The sequence below is a fragment of the Engystomops pustulosus genome, chromosome 7 (assembly GCF_040894005.1).
Source record: "Engystomops pustulosus chromosome 7, aEngPut4.maternal, whole genome shotgun sequence".
Taxonomy (NCBI): Eukaryota; Metazoa; Chordata; class Amphibia; order Anura; family Leptodactylidae; genus Engystomops; species Engystomops pustulosus.
The window spans coordinates 182,856,024-182,874,980 of NC_092417.1; the positions used below are offsets into that span (position 1 = coordinate 182,856,024).

Here is an 18,957-nt window from a genome sequence, read left to right on the forward strand (position 1 = left end):
TGTGCCGGGCCCCCTCCCCGCCGGTGGCCCGCGCCTCTAATTGTTTCCGTATGTCCCCCCCTCCCGCAGGAACACCGCTCCCACTTCTTTTTCACTTTTGCAAACAAGTCTGTGGCTTGCAGTGCGTGCGCGGAGCGGCTTCCATTACACGGAAGGAAGGGCAGCGCTCCAGGAAATCTCTCACAGCTACTCACTCTGGAGCCCCCGGCTGTCCGGCCGCGCAACACACCAATAAATCAGCGGCAACGCACCGCCGCTTATCATATCAGCTTCAATCTACACTAACAATGTCCGGAGTGTAAGGACAGAGCAGCAAATACAGTACAAGGGGCCGCGAGTACTGCAAACACCAACATCACTGCAACCCCATCCACAACACCGCTGCTCTCTAGTGATGGATAGGCTGTATTCTCAGTGATGCTCTCTAGTGATGGATAGGCTGTATTCTCAGTGATGGCACCGCTGCTCTCTAGTGATGGATAGGCTGTATTCTCAGTGATGGCACCACTGCTCTCTAGTGATGGATAGGCTGTATTCTCAGTGATGGCACCGCTGCTCTGTAGTGATGGATAGGCTGTATTCTCAGTGATGGCACCGCTGCTCTCTAGTGATGGATAGGCTGTATTCTCAGTGATGACACTGCTGCTCTCTAGTGATGGATAGGCTGTATTCTCAGTGATGACACCGCTGCTCTCTAGTGATGGATAGGCTGTATTCTCAGTGATGGCACCGCTGCTCTCTAGTGATGGATAGGCTGTATTCTCAGTGATGGCACCGCTGCTCTCTAGTGATGGATGGGCTGTATTCTCAGTGATTGTACCGCTGCTCTCTAGTGATGGATAGGCTGTATTCTCAGTGATGGCACCGCTGCTCTCTAGTGATGGATAGGCTGTATTCTCAGTGATGGCACCGCTGCTCTCTAGTGATGGATAGGCTGTATTCTCAGTGATGACACTGCTGCTCTCTAGTGATGGATAGGCTGTATTCTCAGTGATGGCACCGCTGCTCTCTAGTGATGGATAGGCTGTATTCTCAGTGATGGCGCCGCTGCTCTCTAGTGATGGATAGGCTGTATTCTCAGTGATGGCACCGCTGCTCTCTAGTGATGGATGGGCTGTATTCTCAGTGATGACACCGCTGCTCTCTAGTGATGGATAGGCTGTATTCTCAGTGATGGTGCCGCTGCTCTCTAGTGATGGTTAGGCTGTATTCTCAGTGATGGCACCGCTGCTCTCTAGTGATGGATAGGCTGTATTCTCAGTGATGGCACCGCTGCTCTCTAGTGATGGATAGGCTGTATTCTCAGTGATGGCACCGCTGCTCTCTAGTGATGGATAGGCTGTATTCTCAGTTATGGCACCGCTGCTCTCTAGTGATGGATAGGCTGTATTCTCAGTGATGGCACCGCTGCTCTCTAGTGAGGGATAGGCTGTATTCTCAGTGATGACACCACTGCTCTCTAGTGATGGATAGGCTGTATTCTCAGTGATGGCACCGCTGCTCTCTAGTGATGGATAGGCTGTATTCTCAGTGATGGCACCGCTGCTCTCTAGTGATGGATAGGCTGTATTCTCAGTGATGGCACCGCTGCTCTCTAGTGATGGATAGGCTGTATTCTCAGTGATGACACCGCTGCTCTCTAGTGATGGATAGGCTGTATTCTCAGTGATGACACCGCTGCTCTCTAGTGATGGATAGGCTGTATTCTCAGTGATGGAGCCGCTGCTCTCTAGTGATGGATAGGCTGTATTCTCAGTGATGGCGCCGCTGCTCTCTAGTGATGGACAGGCTGTATTCTCAGTGATGCTCTCTAGTGATGGATAGGCTGTATTCTCAGTGATGGCGCCGCTGCTCTGTAGTGATGGATAGGTTGTATTCTCAGTGATGACACCGCAGCTCTCTAGTGATGGATAGGCTGTATTCTCAGTGATGACACCGCTGCTCTCTAGTGATGGATAGGCTGTATTCTCAATGATGGCACCGCTGCTCTCTAGTGATGGATAGGCTGTATTCTCAGTGATGGCACCACTGCTCTCTAGTGATGGATAGGCTGTATTCTCAGTGATGGCACCGCTGCTCTCTAGTGATGGATAGGCTGTATTCTCAGTGATGGCACCGCTGCTCTCTAGTGATGGATAGGCTGTATTCTCAGTGATGGCACCGCTGCTCTCTAGTGATGGATACGCTGTATTCCCAGTGATGGCACTGCTGCTCTCTAGTGATGGATAGGCTGTATTCTCAGTGATGGCACCGCTGCTCTCTAGTGATGGATATGCTGTACTCTCAGTGATGGCACCGCTGCTCTCTAGTGATGGATAGGCTGTATTCTCAGTGATGGCACCGCTGCTCTCTAGTGATGGATAGGCTGTATTCTCAGTGATGCTCTCTAGTGATGGATAGGCTGTATTCTCAGTGATGGCGCCGCTGCTCTGTAGTGATGGATAGGTTGTATTCTCAGTGATGACACCGCTGCTCTCTAGTGATGGATAGGCTGTATTCTCAGTGATGACACCGCTGCTCTCTAGTGATGGATAGGCTGTATTCTCAATGATGGCACCGCTGCTCTCTAGTGATGGATAGGCTGTATTCTCAGTGATGGCACCACTGCTCTCTAGTGATGGATAGGCTGTATTCTCAGTGATGGCACCGCTGCTCTCTAGTGATGGATAGGCTGTATTCTCAGTGATGGCACCGCTGCTCTCTAGTGATGGATAGGCTGTATTCTCAGTGATGGCACCGCTGCTCTCTAGTGATGGATACGCTGTATTCCCAGTGATGGCACTGCTGCTCTCTAGTGATGGATAGGCTGTATTCTCAGTGATGGCACCGCTGCTCTCTAGTGATGGATATGCTGTACTCTCAGTGATGGCACCGCTGCTCTCTAGTGATGGATAGGCTGTATTCTCAGTGATGGCACCGCTGCTCTCTAGTGATGGATAGGCTGTATTCTCAGTGATGGCACCGCTGCTCTCTAGTGATGGATAGGCTGTATTCTCAGTGATGGCACCGCTGCTCTCTAGTGATGGATAGGCTGTATTCTCAGTGATGGAACAGCCGCTTTCTAGTGATGGATAGGCTGTATTCTCAGTGATGACACCGCTGCTCTCTAGTGATGGATAGGCTGTATTCTCAGTGATGGCACCGCTGCTCTCTAGTGATGAATAGGCTGTATTCTCAGTGATGGCACCGCTGCTCTCTAGTGATGGATAGGCTGTATTCTCAGTGATGACACCGCTGCTCTCTAGTGATGGATAGGCTGTATTCTCAGTGATGGCACCGCTGCTCTCTAGTGATGGATAGGCTGTATTCTCAGTGATGGCACCGCTGCTCTCTAGTGATGGATAGGCTGTATTCTCAGTGATGGCACCGCTACTCTCTAGTGATGGATAGGCTGTATTCTCAGTGATGGCACCGCTGCTCTCTAGTGATGGATAGGCTGTATTCTCAGTGATGGAACAGCCGCTCTCTAGTGATGGATAGGCTGTATTCTCAGTGATGGCACCGCTGCTCTCTAGTGATGGATAGGCTGTATTCTCAGTGATGGCGCCGCTGCTCTCTAGTGATGGATAGTCTGTATTCTCAGTGATGGCACCGCTGCTCTCTAGTGATGGATAGGCTGTATTCTCAGTGATGGCGCCGCTGCTCTCTAGTGAGGGATAGGCTGTATTCTCAGTGATGACACCGCTGCTCTCTAGTGAGGGATAGGCTGTATTCTCAGTGATGGCGCCGCTGCTCTCTAGTGAGGGATAGGCTGTATTACATTTTGAGGTTCTGTTGTCTGATGATGTTCTGATGGTTCTCCCTCCTCTGATCCTTCGGACCTCGTCTCCTCTTATGTTCTGTCTCATCACAAAGAGAACTTTGAGGAACTTGTAAAACTTTCTGTCGGCTAAACCTCTAAAGCCCCAAAACAAAGCAGTGAATGTTCTCCAGGAAAGGGGCAGTGCGGTCAGCGGTCTCCATGATCCCGGCCGGAGACGCATTGTCCGCGCAGCTTCTGTACGGGATGAGCCGCTGTGCAGGGACAATGTCCGACGATCCATGGATTCCCCCCAAAACAGCAGATGACCATCTCACAACGGCTCTGCATATCAGTGTCCTGGTGAGCTGGAGGTGCATGTAGGTCTATGGAGTGTGGGCTCATCCCCCTGCAGTGTCCTGGTGAGCTGGGGTATAGCTAGGTCTATGGAGTCTGGGCTCATCCCCCTGCAGTGTCCTGGTGAGCTGGAGGTACATGTAGGTCTATGGAGTGTGGGCTCATCCCCCTGCAGTGTCCTGGTGAGCTGGGGTACATGTATGTCTATGGAGTGTGGGCTCATCCCCCTGCAGTGTCCTGGTGAGCTGGGGTATAGCTAGGTCTATGGAGTCTGGGCTCATCACCCTGCAGTGTCCTGGTGAGCTGGGGTACATCTAGGTCTATGGAGTGCGGGCTCATCCCCTGCAGTGTCCTGGTGGGGTCTATGTAGTGTGGGCCATCCTGCGTGTGGCCGTGTGTGCAGGAATCCCATGTAGGTCTATGGAGTGTGGGCCTTCCTGCGTGTGGCCGTGTGTGCAGGAATCCCATGTATGTCTATGGAGTGTGGGCCATCCTGCGTGTGGCCGTGTGTGCAGGAATCCCATGTAGGTCTATGGAGTGTGGGCCATCCTGCGTGTGGCCGTGTGTGCAGGAATCCCATGTAGGTCTATGGAGTGTGGGCCATCCTGCGTGTGGCCGTGTGTGCAGGAATCCCATGTAGGTCTATGGAGTGTGGGCCATCCTGCGTGTGGCCGTGTGTGCAGGAATCCCATGTAGGTCTATGGAGTGTGGGCCATCCTGCGTGTGGCCGTGTGTGCAGGAATCCCATGTAGGTCTATGGAGTGTGGGCAATCCTGCGTGTGGCCGTGTGTGCAGGAATCCCATGTAGGTCTATGGAGTGTGGGCCATCCTGCGTGTGGCCGTGTGTGCAGGAATCCCATGTAGGTCTATGGAGTGTGGGCCATCCTGCGTGTGGCCGTGTGTGCAGGAATCCCATGTAGGTCTATGGAGTGTGGGCCATCCTGCGTGTGGCCGTGTATGCAGGAATCCCATGTAGGTCTATGGAGTGTGGGCCTTCCTGCGTGTGGCCGTGTGTGCAGGAATCCCATGTAGGTCTATGGAGTGTGGGCCATCCTGCGTGTGGCCGTGTGTGCAGGAATCCCATGTAGGTCTATGGAGTGTGGGCCATCCTGCGTGTGGCCGTGTGTGCAGGAATCCCATGTATGTCTATGGAGTGTGGGCCATCCTGCGTGTGGCCGTGTGTGAAGGAATCCCATGTAGGTCTATGGAGTATGGGCCATCCTGCGTGTGGCCGTGTGTGCAGGAATCCCATGTAGGTCTATGGAGTGTGGGCCATCCTGCGTGTGGCCGTGTGTGCAGGAATCCCATGTAGGTCAATGGAGTGTGGGCCTTCCTGCGTGTGGCCGTGTGTGCAGGAATCCCATGTATGTCTATGGAGTGTGGGCCATCCTGCGTGTGGCCGTGTGTGCAGGAATCCCATGTAGGTCTATGGAGTGTGGGCCATCCTGCGTGTGGCCGTGTGTGCAGGAATCCCATGTAGGTCTATGGAGTGTGGGCCATCCTGCGTGTGGCCGTGTGTGCAGGAATCCCATGTAGGTCTATGGAGTGTGGGCCATCCTGCGTGTGGCCGTGTGTGCAGGAATCCCATGTAGGTCTATGGAGTGTGGGCCATCCTGCGTGTGGCCGTGTGTGCAGGAATCCCATGTAGGTCTATGGAGTGTGGGCCTTCCTGCGTGTGGCCGTGTGTGCAGGAATCCCATGTAGGTCTATGGAGTGTGGGCCATCCTGCGTGTGGCCGTGTGTGCAGGAATCTCATGTAGGTCTATGGAGTGTGGGCCATCCTGCGTGTGGCCGTGTGTGCAGGAATCCCATGTAGGTCTATGGTGTGTGGGCCATCCTGCGTGTGGCCGTGTGTGCAGGAATCCCATGTAGGTCTATGGAGTGTGGGCAATCCTGCGTGTGGCCGTGTGTGCAGGAATCCCATGTAGGTCTATGGAGTGTGGGCCATCCTGCGTGTGGCCGTGTGTGCAGGAATCCCATGTAGGTCTATGGAGTGTGGGCCATCCTGCGTGTGGCCGTGTGTGCAGGAATCCCATGTATGTCTATGGAGTGTGGGCCATCCTGCGTGTGGCCGTGTGTGAAGGAATCCCATGTAGGTCTATGGAGTATGGGCCATCCTGCGTGTGGCCGTGTGTGCAGGAATCCCATGTAGGTCTATGGAGTGTGGGCCATCCTGCGTGTGGCCGTGTGTGCAGGAATCCCATGTAGGTCTATGGAGTGTGGGCCTTCCTGCGTGTGGCCGTGTGTGCAGGAATCCCATGTATGTCTATGGAGTGTGGGCCATCCTGCGTGTGGCCGTGTGTGCAGGAATCCCATGTATGTCTATGGAGTGTGGGCCATCCTGCGTGTGGCCGTGTGTGCAGGAATCCCATGTAGGTCTATGGAGTGTGGGCCATCCTGCGTGTGGCCGTGTGTGCAGGAATCCCATGTAGGTCTATGGAGTGTGGGCCTTCCTGCGTGTGGCCGTGTGTGCAGGAATCCCATGTATGTCTATGGAGTGTGGGCCATCCTGCGTGTGGCCGTGTGTGCAGGAATCCCATGTAGGTCTATGGAGTGTGGGCCATCCTGCGTGTGGCCGTGTTTGAAGGAATCCCATGTAGGTCTATGGTGTGTGGGCCATCCTGCGTGTGGCCGTGTGTGCAGGAATCCCTTGTAGGTCTATGGAGTGTGGGCCATCCTGCGTGTGGCCGTGTGTGAAGGAATCCCATGTAGGTCTATGGAGTGTGGGCCATCCTGCGTGTGGCCGTGTGTGAAGGAATCCCATGTAGGTCTATGGAGTGTGGGCCTTCCTGCGTGTGGCCGTGTGTAGAGGAATCCCATGTAGGTCTATGGAGTGTGGGCCTTCCTGCGTGTGGCCGTGTGTGCAGGAATCCCATGTAGGTCTATGGAGTGTGGGCCATCCTGCGTGTGGCCGTGTGTGAAGGAATCCCATGTAGGTCTATGGAGTGTGGGCCATCCTGCGTGTGGCCGTGTGTGAAGGAATCCCATGTAGGTCTATGGAGTGTGGGCCTTCCTGCGTGTGGCCGTGTGTAGAGGAATCCCATGTAGGTCTATGGAGTGTGGGCCATCCTGCGTGTGGCCGTGTCTGCAGGAATCCCATGTAGGTCTATGGAGTGTGGGCTCATCACCCTGCAGTGTCCTGGTGAGCTGGGGTACATGTAGGTCCATGGAGTGTGGGCCATCCTGCGTGTGGCCGTGTGTGCAGAAATCCCATGTAGGTCGATGGAGTGTGGGCCTTCCTGCGTGTGGCTGTGTGTGCAGGAATCCCATGTAGGTCTATGGAGTGTGGGCCTTCCTGCGTGTGGCCGTGTGTGAAGGAATCCCATGTAGGTCTATGGAGTGTGGGCCATCCTGCGTGTGGCCGTGTGTGCAGGAATCCCATGTAGGTCTATGGAGTGTGGGCCATCCTGCGTGTGGCCGTGTGTGAAGGAATCCCATGTAGGTCTATGGAGTGTGGGCCATCCTGCGTGTGGCCGTGTGTAGAGGAATCCCATGTAGGTCTATGGAGTGTGGGCCATCCTGCGTGTTGCCGTGTCTGCAGGAATCCCATGTAGGTCTATGGAGTGTGGGCCTTCCTGCGTGTGGCCGTGTGTGCAGGAATCCCATGTATGTCTATGGAGTGTGGGCCTTCCTGCGTGTGGCCGTGTGTGCAGGAATCCCATGTAGGTCTATGGAGTGTGGGCCTTCCTGCGTGTGGCCGTGTCTGCAGGAATCCCATGTATGTCTATGGAGTGTGGGCTCATCACCCTGCAGTGTCCTGGTGAGCTGGGGTACATGTAGGTCTATGGAGTGTGGGCCATCCTGCGTGTGGCCGTGTGTAGAGGAATCCCATGTAGGTCTATGGAGTGTGGGCCATCCTGCGTGTTGCCGTGTCTGCAGGAATCCCATGTAGGTCTATGGAGTGTGGGCTCATCACCCTGCAGTGTCCTGGTGAGCTGGGGTACATGTAGGTCTATGGAGTGTGGGCCATCCTGCGTGTGGCCGTGTGTGCAGGAATCCCATGTAGGTCTATGGAGTGTGGGCCATCCTGCGTGTGGCCGTGTGTAGAGGAATCCCATGTAGGTCTATGGAGTGTGGGCCATCCTGCGTGTTGCCGTGTCTGCAGGAATCCCATGTAGGTCTATGGAGTGTGGGCCTTCCTGCGTGTGGCCGTGTGTGCAGGAATCCCATGTATGTCTATGGAGTGTGGGCCTTCCTGCGTGTGGCCGTGTGTGCAGGAATCCCATGTAGGTCTATGGAGTGTGGGCCTTCCTGCGTGTGGCCGTGTCTGCAGGAATCCCATGTATGTCTATGGAGTGTGGGCTCATCACCCTGCAGTGTCCTGGTGAGCTGGGGTACATGTAGGTCTATGGAGTGTGGGCCATCCTGCGTGTGGCCGTGTGTAGAGGAATCCCATGTAGGTCTATGGAGTGTGGGCCATCCTGCGTGTTGCCGTGTCTGCAGGAATCCCATGTAGGTCTATGGAGTGTGGGCTCATCACCCTGCAGTGTCCTGGTGAGCTGGGGTACATGTAGGTCTATGGAGTGTGGGCCATCCTGCGTGTGGCCGTGTGTGCAGGAATCCCATGTAGGTCTATGGAGTGTGGGCCATCCTGCGTGTGGCCGTGTGTGCAGGAATCCCATGTAGGTCTATGGAGTGTGGGCCATCCTGCGTGTGGCCGTGTGTGCAGGAATCCCATGTAGGTCTATGGAGTGTGGGCCATCCTGCGTGTGGCCGTGTGTGCAGGAATCCCATGTAGGTCTATGGAGTGTGGGCCATCCTGCGTGTGGCCGTGTGTGCAGGAATCCCATGTAGGTCTATGGAGTGTGGGCCTTCCTGCGTGTGGCCGTGTGTGCAGGAATCCCATGTAGGTCTATGGAGTGTGGGCCATCCTGCGTGTGGCCGTGTGTGAAGGAATCCCATGTATGTCTATGGAGTGTGGGCCATCCTGCGTGTGGCCGTGTGTGCAGGAATCCCATGTAGGTCTATGGAGTGTGGGCCATCCTGCGTGTGGCCGTGTGTGCAGGAATCCCATGTAGGTCTATGGAGTGTGGGCCATCCTGCGTGTGGCCGTGTGTGCAGGAATCCCATGTAGGTCTATGGAGTGTGGGCCATCCTGCGTGTGGCCGTGTGTGCAGGAATCCCATGTAGGTCTATGGAGTGTGGGCCATCCTGCGTGTGGCCGTGTGTGAAGGAATCCCATGTGGGTCTATGGAGTGTGGGCCATCCTGCGTGTGGCCGTGTGTGCAGGAATCCCATGTATGTCTATGGAGTGTGGGCCATCCTGCGTGTGGCCGTGTGTGCAGGAATCCCATGTAGGTCTATGGAGTGTGGGCCATCCTGCGTGTGGCCGTGTGTGCAGGAATCCCATGTAGGTCTATGGAGTGTGGGCCTTCCTGCGTGTGGCCGTGTGTGCAGGAATCCCATGTAGGTCTATGGAGTGTGGGCCATCCTGCGTGTGGCCGTGTGTGCAAGAATCCCATGTAGGTCTATGGAGTGTGGGCCATCCTGCGTGTGGCCGTGTGTGCAGGAATCCCATGTAGGTCTATGGAGTGTGGGCCATCCTGCGTGTGGCCGTGTGTGCAGGAATCCCATGTATGTCTATGGAGTGTGGGCCATCCTGCGTGTGGCCGTGTGTGCAGGAATCCCATGTAGGTCTATGGAGTGTGGGCCATCCTGCGTGTGGCCGTGTGTGCAGGAATCCCATGTAGGTCTATGGAGTGTGGGCCATCCTGCGTGTGGCCGTGTGTGCAGGAATCCCATGTATGTCTATGGAGTGTGGGCCATCCTGCGTGTGGCCGTGTGTGCAGGAATCCCATGTAGGTCTATGGAGTGTGGGCCATCCTGCGTGTGGCCGTGTGTGCAGGAATCCCATGTATGTCTATGGAGTGTGGGCCATCCTGCGTGTGGCCGTGTGTGCAGGAATCCCATGTAGGTCTATGGAGTGTGGGCCATCCTGCGTGTGGCCGTGTGTGCAGGAATCCCATGTATGTCTATGGAGTGTGGGCCATCCTGCGTGTGGCCGTGTGTGCAGGAATCCCATGTAGGTCTATGGAGTGTGGGCCATCCTGCGTGTGGCCGTGTGTGCAGGAATCCCATGTATGTCTATAGAGTGTGGGCCATCCTGCGTGTGGCCGTGTATGTGCACATATCAGGGCGTCTCTCTTACAATCACTTTCTGCTTGTCACCGGATCGTCTTTGTGGCAGGTTGTGGAGATCTCTGCGGCTGCAGCAGTGAGCGCCGGAGCTGAAAATAACTCGTCTCCGATGTCTTGTGTCAGGACCTGGCGCCTCCTGCACCCGCGCCGCCCCTGATTGTCAGAGAAATTGCTGCGTTTTCCGCCCCTGGAGGTGACGAGTCGGCGTATTGTGATTAAACCCAATCTGTGAGATTCATGCGGCCATTGTGCGGCGGCGCTGGACGGATCCGCTGATAAATGGCGCGCGGCACTTAGCCTCATTTCTCCCCATCCTTCTGTCTGAGAGATAAATCAATATTTAATATCCCCTCGGAGCGCGCGGTGCGATCATCTGCAGCCCCCCCTCTGATAACAGGCGGTTACAGATTCTGCTGCGCTTCTTTTCTCTACCACTTGTCATTTATAAGGAGCCGGCGGACGGGACACAATGCGCTGAATTGCTTCTCGCGCTGAAGTCATTTTTAAATCGTTTGCTCCGATGTCTGGAGACGGGAGGGATGAGAGTCACCTAGCGGTATACCTACCTATAGACCGGACCCCCGGCAATACACAGGGCTCCAGATTACTGAGGGTCCCGCTCCTGGGATCAGGGATAACAAGTATAGTGGGAGTACCACACACCCGTAATATACAACACACAATGTAACACCTAATATACAACACACACCCGTAATATACAACACACAATGTAACACCTAATATACAACACACACCCGTAATATACAACACACAATGTAACACCTAATATACAACACACACCCGTAATATACAACACACAATGTAACACCAAATATACAACACACACCCGTAATATACAACACACAATGTAACACCTAATATACAACACACACCCGTAATATACAACACACAATGTAACACCTAATATACAACACACACTACAATGTAACACCTAATATACATCACACAATGTAACACCTAATATACAACACATACCCGTAATATACAACACCCAATACAGTGTAACACCAATGTAACATCTAATATACAACACACAATACAATGTAACACCTAATATACAACACACACTACAATGTAACAACTAATATACAACACACAATACAATGTAACAACTAATATACAACACACACTACAATGTAACAACTAATATACAACACACACTACAATGTAACACCTAATATACATCACACAATGTAACACCTAATATACAACACATACCCGTAATATACAACACCCAATACAGTGTAACACCAATGTAACATCTAATATACAACACACAATACAATGTAACACCTAATATACAACACACACTACAATGTAACAACTAATATACAACACACAATACAATGTAACAACTAATATACAACACACACTACAATGTAACAACTAATATACAACACACAATACAATGTAACAACTAATATACAACACACAATACAATGTAACACCAAATATACAACACACAATACAATGTAACAACGAATATACAACACACAATACAATGTAACAACTAATATACATCACACAATACAATGTAACAACTAATATACAACACACACAATGTAACAACTAATATACAACACACAATACAATGTAACACCAAATATACAACACACAATACATTGTAACAACGAATATACAACACACAATACAATGTAACAACTAATATACAACACACACAATGTAACAACTAATATACAACACACAATACAATGTAACACCTAATATACAACACACAATACAATGTAACACACAATACAATGTAACACCTAATATACAACACACACAATGTAAAACTAATATACAACACACAATACAATGTAACAACGAATATACAACACACAATACAATGTAACAACTAATATACAACACACACAATGTAACAACTAATATACAACACACAATACAATGTAACACCTAATATACAACACACAATACAATGTAACAACGAATATACAACACACAATACAATGTAACAACTAATATACAACACACACAATGTAACAACTAATATACAACACACAATACAATGTAACACCTAATATACAACACACAATACAATGTAACACCTAATATACATCACACAATACACACACAATACAGTGTAACACATAATATACAACACACACAATGTAACAACTAATATACAACACACAATACACACACAATGTAACACCTAATATACATCACACAATACAATGTAACATCTAATATACATCACACAATACAATGTAACACCTAATATACAACACACAATACAATGTAACACCTAATATACATCACACAATGCACACACAATACAGTGTAACACATAATATACAACACACACAATGTAACAACTAATATACAACACACAATACAATGTAACACCTAATATACAACACACAATACAATGTAACACCTAATATACAACACACAATACAATGTAACACCTAATATACAACACACAATACAATGTAACACCTAATATACAACACACAATACAATGTAACACCTAATATACAACACACAATACAATGTAACACTTGGTATAGAGGGTGAAGACCTGGGAAGGCCGGGCTGTCTCCTTACAGAGCAGCATCAGAGGGTCCTGAGCATGGAGCGGGGGTCTCACTAGACTTATTCCTCCTCCCTCGCTATGTATAATGATTTGGCAGGTCCTCCGCCCCAGGGGTTCATGTAAGTTTATGTTTGCAGCGTCTGACACTTCATATAGCAGGCAGCGGCCAGCAGAGGGCACAACCTACCCGCTGTCCTGTGGCAGGGCCAGCTGCTGCGCACACAACAGGTGTAACCCCATGTATCCTCCCCATGTACAATGTATCTCTGAGCATACGTGGTGTCACACAGGAGGGTCCCGTACAAGGCGCAGTTATTTCCTGGGGGTCCGATGTCTCCGATCTCTCCTAAAACCCCAGAGCGGGGGGCAGCACCATGAGAACCCCACGGGGACAGAAGTCCTCCGCATAGAGACCCATCGGAGGAGGACCCCAGACCTGCAGCCGCACAGTCCGAGACCCCGAACAGCAGAGAGAAGTGGAGCGAGCGGCACCCAATGTTTTGTTTTACTATAACATTCCCAAAACAAAATTCCCGGGAAACAAACATCCTGGCAGCCAGGTACCAGCAGCGGGTGCAGCGCCAGCCTCAGCCGGGACGTGCCAGACGCTTGGCACCAGAGAGGTTGTGCGCTGACAGCCAGAAACACACGAAGAAACATATGGATAATAGAGACTCACGGTGTGCGCACTCCGTATGCAGATCCTTCCTGAGATGGCATCTAGTAGCATCTGAAATATAGCAAAGACTCCATCAGACCTCCTGGGGGCGCTCTAGGGGTGTCACGAGGACTTCCTGTCATGTGACCTGTCTAGTTATAACTGGAAGTCACAACAATCCCAAAGCAGAACGTCTGTAAGTCGGTCCATGTCAGGGGTGAAATCAGCAGCGCCCCCTGCAGGGCGTACAGTACACTACGACTAGGTGTAAAGGGGCCAAGCACATTGGGGGTCATTTACTAAGGGCCCGATTCGCGTTTTTGTGACGGGTTAACCGAATATTTCTGTTTTGCGCCGGGATTTCAGCGCAAGCGATCGGATTGTGGTGCATCGGCGCCAGCATGCACGCGACGGAAATCAGGGGGCGTGGCCGAACGGAAACCCAACGGATTCGGAAAAACCGCTGCATTTTTTTAAAAAAAAAGTGTCGCTGGACTTGCACCTGGTGGACGTCGGAGGAACTGCCTTAGTGAATCGCCGGAAGACCCAAATCCACCGCACAGAACGCACCGCTGGATCGCGAATGGACCGGGTAAGTAAATCTGCCCCGTCGTGTCACCCACCAGTGCAGGAAGAGGAATGCCCCCAGGAGACCACTGCCTATGGAGATGACCCTCTAAGGGCTAGCCCCCAGGAGACCACTGCCTATGGAGATGACCCTCTAAGGGCTAGCTCCCAGGAGACCACTGCCTATGGAGATGACCCTCTAAGGGCTAGCCCCCAGGAGACCACTGCCTATGGAGATGACCCTCTAAGGGCTAGCCCCCAGGAGACCACTGCCTATGGAGATGACCCTCTAAGGGCTAGCTCCCAGGAGACCACTGCCTATGGAGATAACCCTCTAAGGGCTAGCCCCCAGGAGACCACTGCCTATGGAGATGACCCTCTAAGGGCTAGCCCCCAGGAGACCACTGCCTATGGAGATGACCCTCTAAGGGCTAGCTCCCAGGAGACCACTGCCTATGGAGATAACCCTCTAAGGGCTAGCCCCCAGGAGACCACTGCCTATGGAGATGACCCTCTAAGGGCTAGCCCCCAGAAGACCACTGCCTATGGAGATAACCCTCTAAGGGCTAGCCCCCAGGAGACCACTGCCTATGGAGATAACCCTCTAAGGGCTAGCCCCCAGGAGACCACTGCCTATGGAGATAACCCTCTAAGGGCTAGCTCCCAGGAGACCACTGCCTATGGAGATAACCCTCTAAGGGCTAGCCCCCAGGAGACCACTGCCTATGGAGATAACCCTCTAAGGGCTAGCTCCCAGGAGACCACTGCCTATGGAGATGACCCTCTAAGGGCTAGCCCCCAGGAGACCACTGCCTATGGAGATAACCCTCTAAGGGCTAGCTCCCAGGAGACCACTGCCTATGGAGATAACCCTCTAAGGGCTAGCCCCCAGGAGACCACTGCCTATGGAGATAACCCTCTAAGGGCTAGCTCCCAGGAGACCACTGCCTATGGAGATGACCCTCTAAGGGCTAGCCCCCAGGAGACCACTGCCTATGGAGATAACCCTCTAAGGGCTAGCCCCCAGGAGACCACTGCCTATGGAGATGACCCTCTAAGGGCTAGCCCCCAGGAGACCACTGCCTATGGAGATAACCCTCTAAGGGCTAGCCCCCAGGAGACCACTGCCTATGGAGATAACCCTCTAAGGGCTAGCCCCCAGGAGACCACTGCCTATGGAGATGACCCTCTAAGGGCTAGCTCCCAGGAGACCACTGCCTATGGCCAGGAGACCGCTCCACAATGTGATTTGGACTGGTTCTGTCTTAGTTTCGGGCACAGATATTGGTGACGTCCAGTACTGAGCTGTTGCCCTAATCTAGATATACACTCAGAGGGGGCATTAATGCCCCCCGGTCACTGCTGGACACTCATTGTTCATCACCACATGATAGTGGATAGATGGGAGGTGGGCATGCAGTAGGTGCTCGGCAGTGGGTGCTCGGCAGTAGGTGCTTGGCAGTGGGTGCTCGACAGTGGGTGCTCGGCAGTAGGTGCTCGGCAGTGGGTGCTCGGCAGTAGGTGCTCGGCAGTGGGTGCTCATGCAGTAGGTGCTCGGCAGTAGGTGCTCATCAGTAGGTGCTCGGCAGTGGGTGCTCGTGCAGTAGGTGCTCGGCAGTGGGTGCTCGTGCAGTAGGTGCTCGGCAGTGGTTGCTCGGCAGTGGTTGCTCGGCAGTGGGTGCTCGGCAGTGGGTGCTCATGCAGTAGGTGCTCGGCAGTAGGTGCTCGGCAGTGGTTGCTCGGCAGTGGGTGCTCGGCAGTGGGTGCTCATGCAGTAGGTGCTCATGCAGTAGGTGCTCGGCAGTGGGTGCTCGTGCAGTAGGTGCTCGGCAGTGGGTGCTCGGCAGTAGGTGCTCGGCAGTGGTTGCTCGGCAGTGGGTGCTCATGCAGTAGGTGCTCGGCAGTGGGTGCTCGGCAGTAGGTGCTCGGCAGTGGTTGCTCGGCAGTGGGTGCTCATGCAGTAGGTGCTCATGCAGTAGGTGCTCGGCAGTGGGTGCTCGTACAGTAGGTGCTCGGCAGTGGGTGCTCGGCAGTGGGTGCTCATGCAGTAGGTGCTCATGCAGTAGGTGCTCGGCAGTGGGTGCTCGTACAGTAGGTGCTCGGCAGTGGGTGCTCGGCAGTGGGTGCTCATGCAGTAGGTGCTCATGCAGTAGGTGCTCGGCAGTACTTACCTTGTCGCCCCGGCAGTTGTTCAGGCCGATGTTGCTGAGGGGCAGCTTGCTGTCCAGGCCGTGCGGCTGATGCTGCTGCTCCCTCTGGATCTGCTCTCGCATCTTTCGCGCCTCTTGTATGGCTTTCATCACTGTGTCCTGGTCTCCGAAGAGGGCGGGAGAGTTCAGGCTGGAGAGGATATCTGCGGAGGAGAAGGAAAAACCGATCAGAGAAGGGCCCGGGTGTAACACAGCAAAGAAGGGCTCCAGAGAGCCAGGGGCCACACCGTCATCTCTGCGGAGGAGAGAAGGGCCCGGGTGTAACACAGCAAAGAAGGGCTCCAGAGAGCCAGGGGCCACACCGTCATCTCTGCGGAGGAGAGAAGGGCCCGGGTGTAACACAGCAAAGACAGGGCTCCTCAGGGCCAGGGGCCACACCGTCATCTCTGCGGAGGAGAGAAGGGCCCGGGTGTTACGCAGTAGAGACAGGGCTCCTCAGGGCCAGGGGCCACACCGTCATCTCTGCGGAGGAGAGAAGGGCCCGGGTGTTACACGGCAGAGACAGGGCTCCTCAGGGCCAGGGGCCACACTGTCATCTCTGCGGAGGAGAGAAGGGCCCGGGTGTAACACAGCAAAGACAGGGCTCCTCAGGGCCACGGGCCACACCGTCATCTCTGCGGAGGAGAGAAGGGTCCGGGTGTTACACAGCAGAGACAGGGCTCCTCAGAGCCAGGGGCCACACCGTCATCTCTGCGGAGGAGAGAAGGGTCCGGGTGTTACGCAGTAGAGACAGGGCTCCTCAGGGCCAGGGGCCACACCGTCATCTCTGCGGAGGAGAGAAGGGCCAGGGTGTTACACAGCAAAGACAGGACTCCTCAGGGCCAGGGGCCACACCGTCATCTCTGCGGAGGAGAGAAGGGCCAGGGTGTTACGCAGTAGAGATGGGGCTCCTCAGGGCCAGGGGCCACACCGTCATCTCTGCGGAGGAGAGAAGGGCCCGGGTGTTACACAGTAGAGACAGGGCTCCTCAGGGCCAGGGGCCACACCGTCATCTCTGCGGAGGAGAGAAGGGCCAGGGTGTTACACAGCAAAGACAGGACTCCTCAGGGCCAGGGGCCACACCGTCATCTCTGCGGAGGAGAGAAGGGCCAGGGTGTTACGCAGTAGAGATGGGGCTCCTCAGGGCCAGGGGCCACACCGTCATCTCTGCGGAGGAGAGAAGGGCCCGGGTGTAACACAGCAAAGACAGGGCTCCTCAGGGCCAGGGGCCACACCGTCATCTCTGCGGAGGAGAGAAGGGCCAGGGTGTTACACAGCAGAGACAGGGCTCCTCAGGGCCAGGGGCCACACCGTCATCTCTGCGGAGGAGAGAAGGGCCCGGGTGTTACACAGCAAAGACAGGGCTCCAGAGGGCCAGGGGCCACACCGTCATCTCTGCGGAGGAGAGAAGGGCCAGGGTGTTACACAGCAAAGACAGGGCTCCAGAGGGCCAGGGGCCACACTGTCATCTCTGCGGAGGAGAGAAGGGCCAGGGTGTTACGCAGTAGAGATGGGGCTCCTCAGGGCCAGGGGCCACACCGTCATCTCTGCGGAGGAGAGAAGGGCCCGGGTGTAACACAGCAAAGACAGGGCTCCTCAGGGCCAGGGGCCACACCGTCATCTCTGCGGAGGAGAGAAGGGCCCGGGTGTTACGCAGTAGAGACAGGGCTCCTCAGGGCCAGGGGCCACACCGTCATCTCTGCGGAGGAGAGAAGGGCCCGGGTGTTACACAGTAGAGACAGGGCTCCTCAGGGCCAGGGGCCAAACCGTCATCTCTGCGGAGGAGAGAAGGGCCCGGGTGTTACGCAGTAGAGACAGGGCTCCTCAGGGCCAGGGGCCACACCGTCATCTCTGCGGAGGAGAGAAGGGCCAGGGTGTTACGCAGTAGAGATGGGGCTCCTCAGGGCCAGGGGCCACACCGTCATCTCTGCGGAGGAGAGAAGGGCCCGGGTGTTACACAGTAGAGACAGGGCTCCTCAGGGCCAGGGGCCACACCGTCATCTCTGCGGAGGAGAGAAGGGCCCGGGTGTTACACAGTAGAGATGGGGCTCCTCAGGGCCAGGGGCCACACCGTCATCTCTGCGGAGGAGAGAAGGGCCCGGGTGTTACACAGCAGAGACAGGGCTCCTCAGGGCCAGGGGCCACACCGTCATCTCTGCGGAGGAGAGAAGGGCCCGGGTGTTACACAGCAGAGACAGGGCTCCTCAGGGCCAGGGGCCACACCGTCAACTCTGCGGAGGAGAGAAGGGCCCGGGTGTTACACAGCAGAGACAGGGCTCCTCAGGGCCAGGGGCCACACCGTCATCTCTGCGGAGGAGAGAAGGGCCCGGGTGTTACACAGCAGAGACAGGGCTCCTCAGGGCCAGGGGCCACACCGTCATCTCTGCGGAGGAGAGAAGGGCCCGGGTGTTACACAGTAGAGACAGGGCTCCTCAGGGCCAGGGGCCACACCGTCAACTCTGCGGAGGAGAGAAGGGCCCGGGTGTTACACAGCAGAGACAGGGCTCCTCAGGGCCAGGGGCCACACCGTCATCTCTGCGGAGGAGAGAAGGGCCCGGGTGTTACACAGCAGAGACAGGGCTCCTCAGGGCCAGGGGCCACACCGTCATCTCTGCGGAGGAGAGAAGGGCCCGGGTGTTACACAGCAGAGACAGGGCTCCTCAGGGCCAGGGGCCACACCGTCAACTCTGCGGAGGAGAGAAGGGCCCGGGTGTTACACAGCAGAGAC

General features: G+C 54.4%; 1 protein-coding gene across 12 annotated transcripts in view; it reads right to left on the minus strand.

Moving 5' to 3' along the window:
* Positions 1–18,957, minus strand: part of SOX6 (SRY-box transcription factor 6) — a 522,737-nt gene that overhangs the window by 15,882 nt on the left and 487,898 nt on the right. For 9 of the 12 annotated variants that reach the window (XM_072119160.1, XM_072119156.1, XM_072119152.1 and 6 more), the window contains 2 exons: positions 16,212–16,393; positions 13,495–13,545 (listed from right to left, as the gene is read on the minus strand). In XM_072119160.1, coding sequence (XP_071975261.1) covers positions 13,495–13,545; positions 16,212–16,393 — 233 coding nt within the window. The remainder of the gene's footprint in view (positions 1–13,494; positions 13,546–16,211; positions 16,394–18,957) is intronic. The other 3 variants (XM_072119159.1, XM_072119157.1, XM_072119158.1) reach the window with 1 other exon arrangement.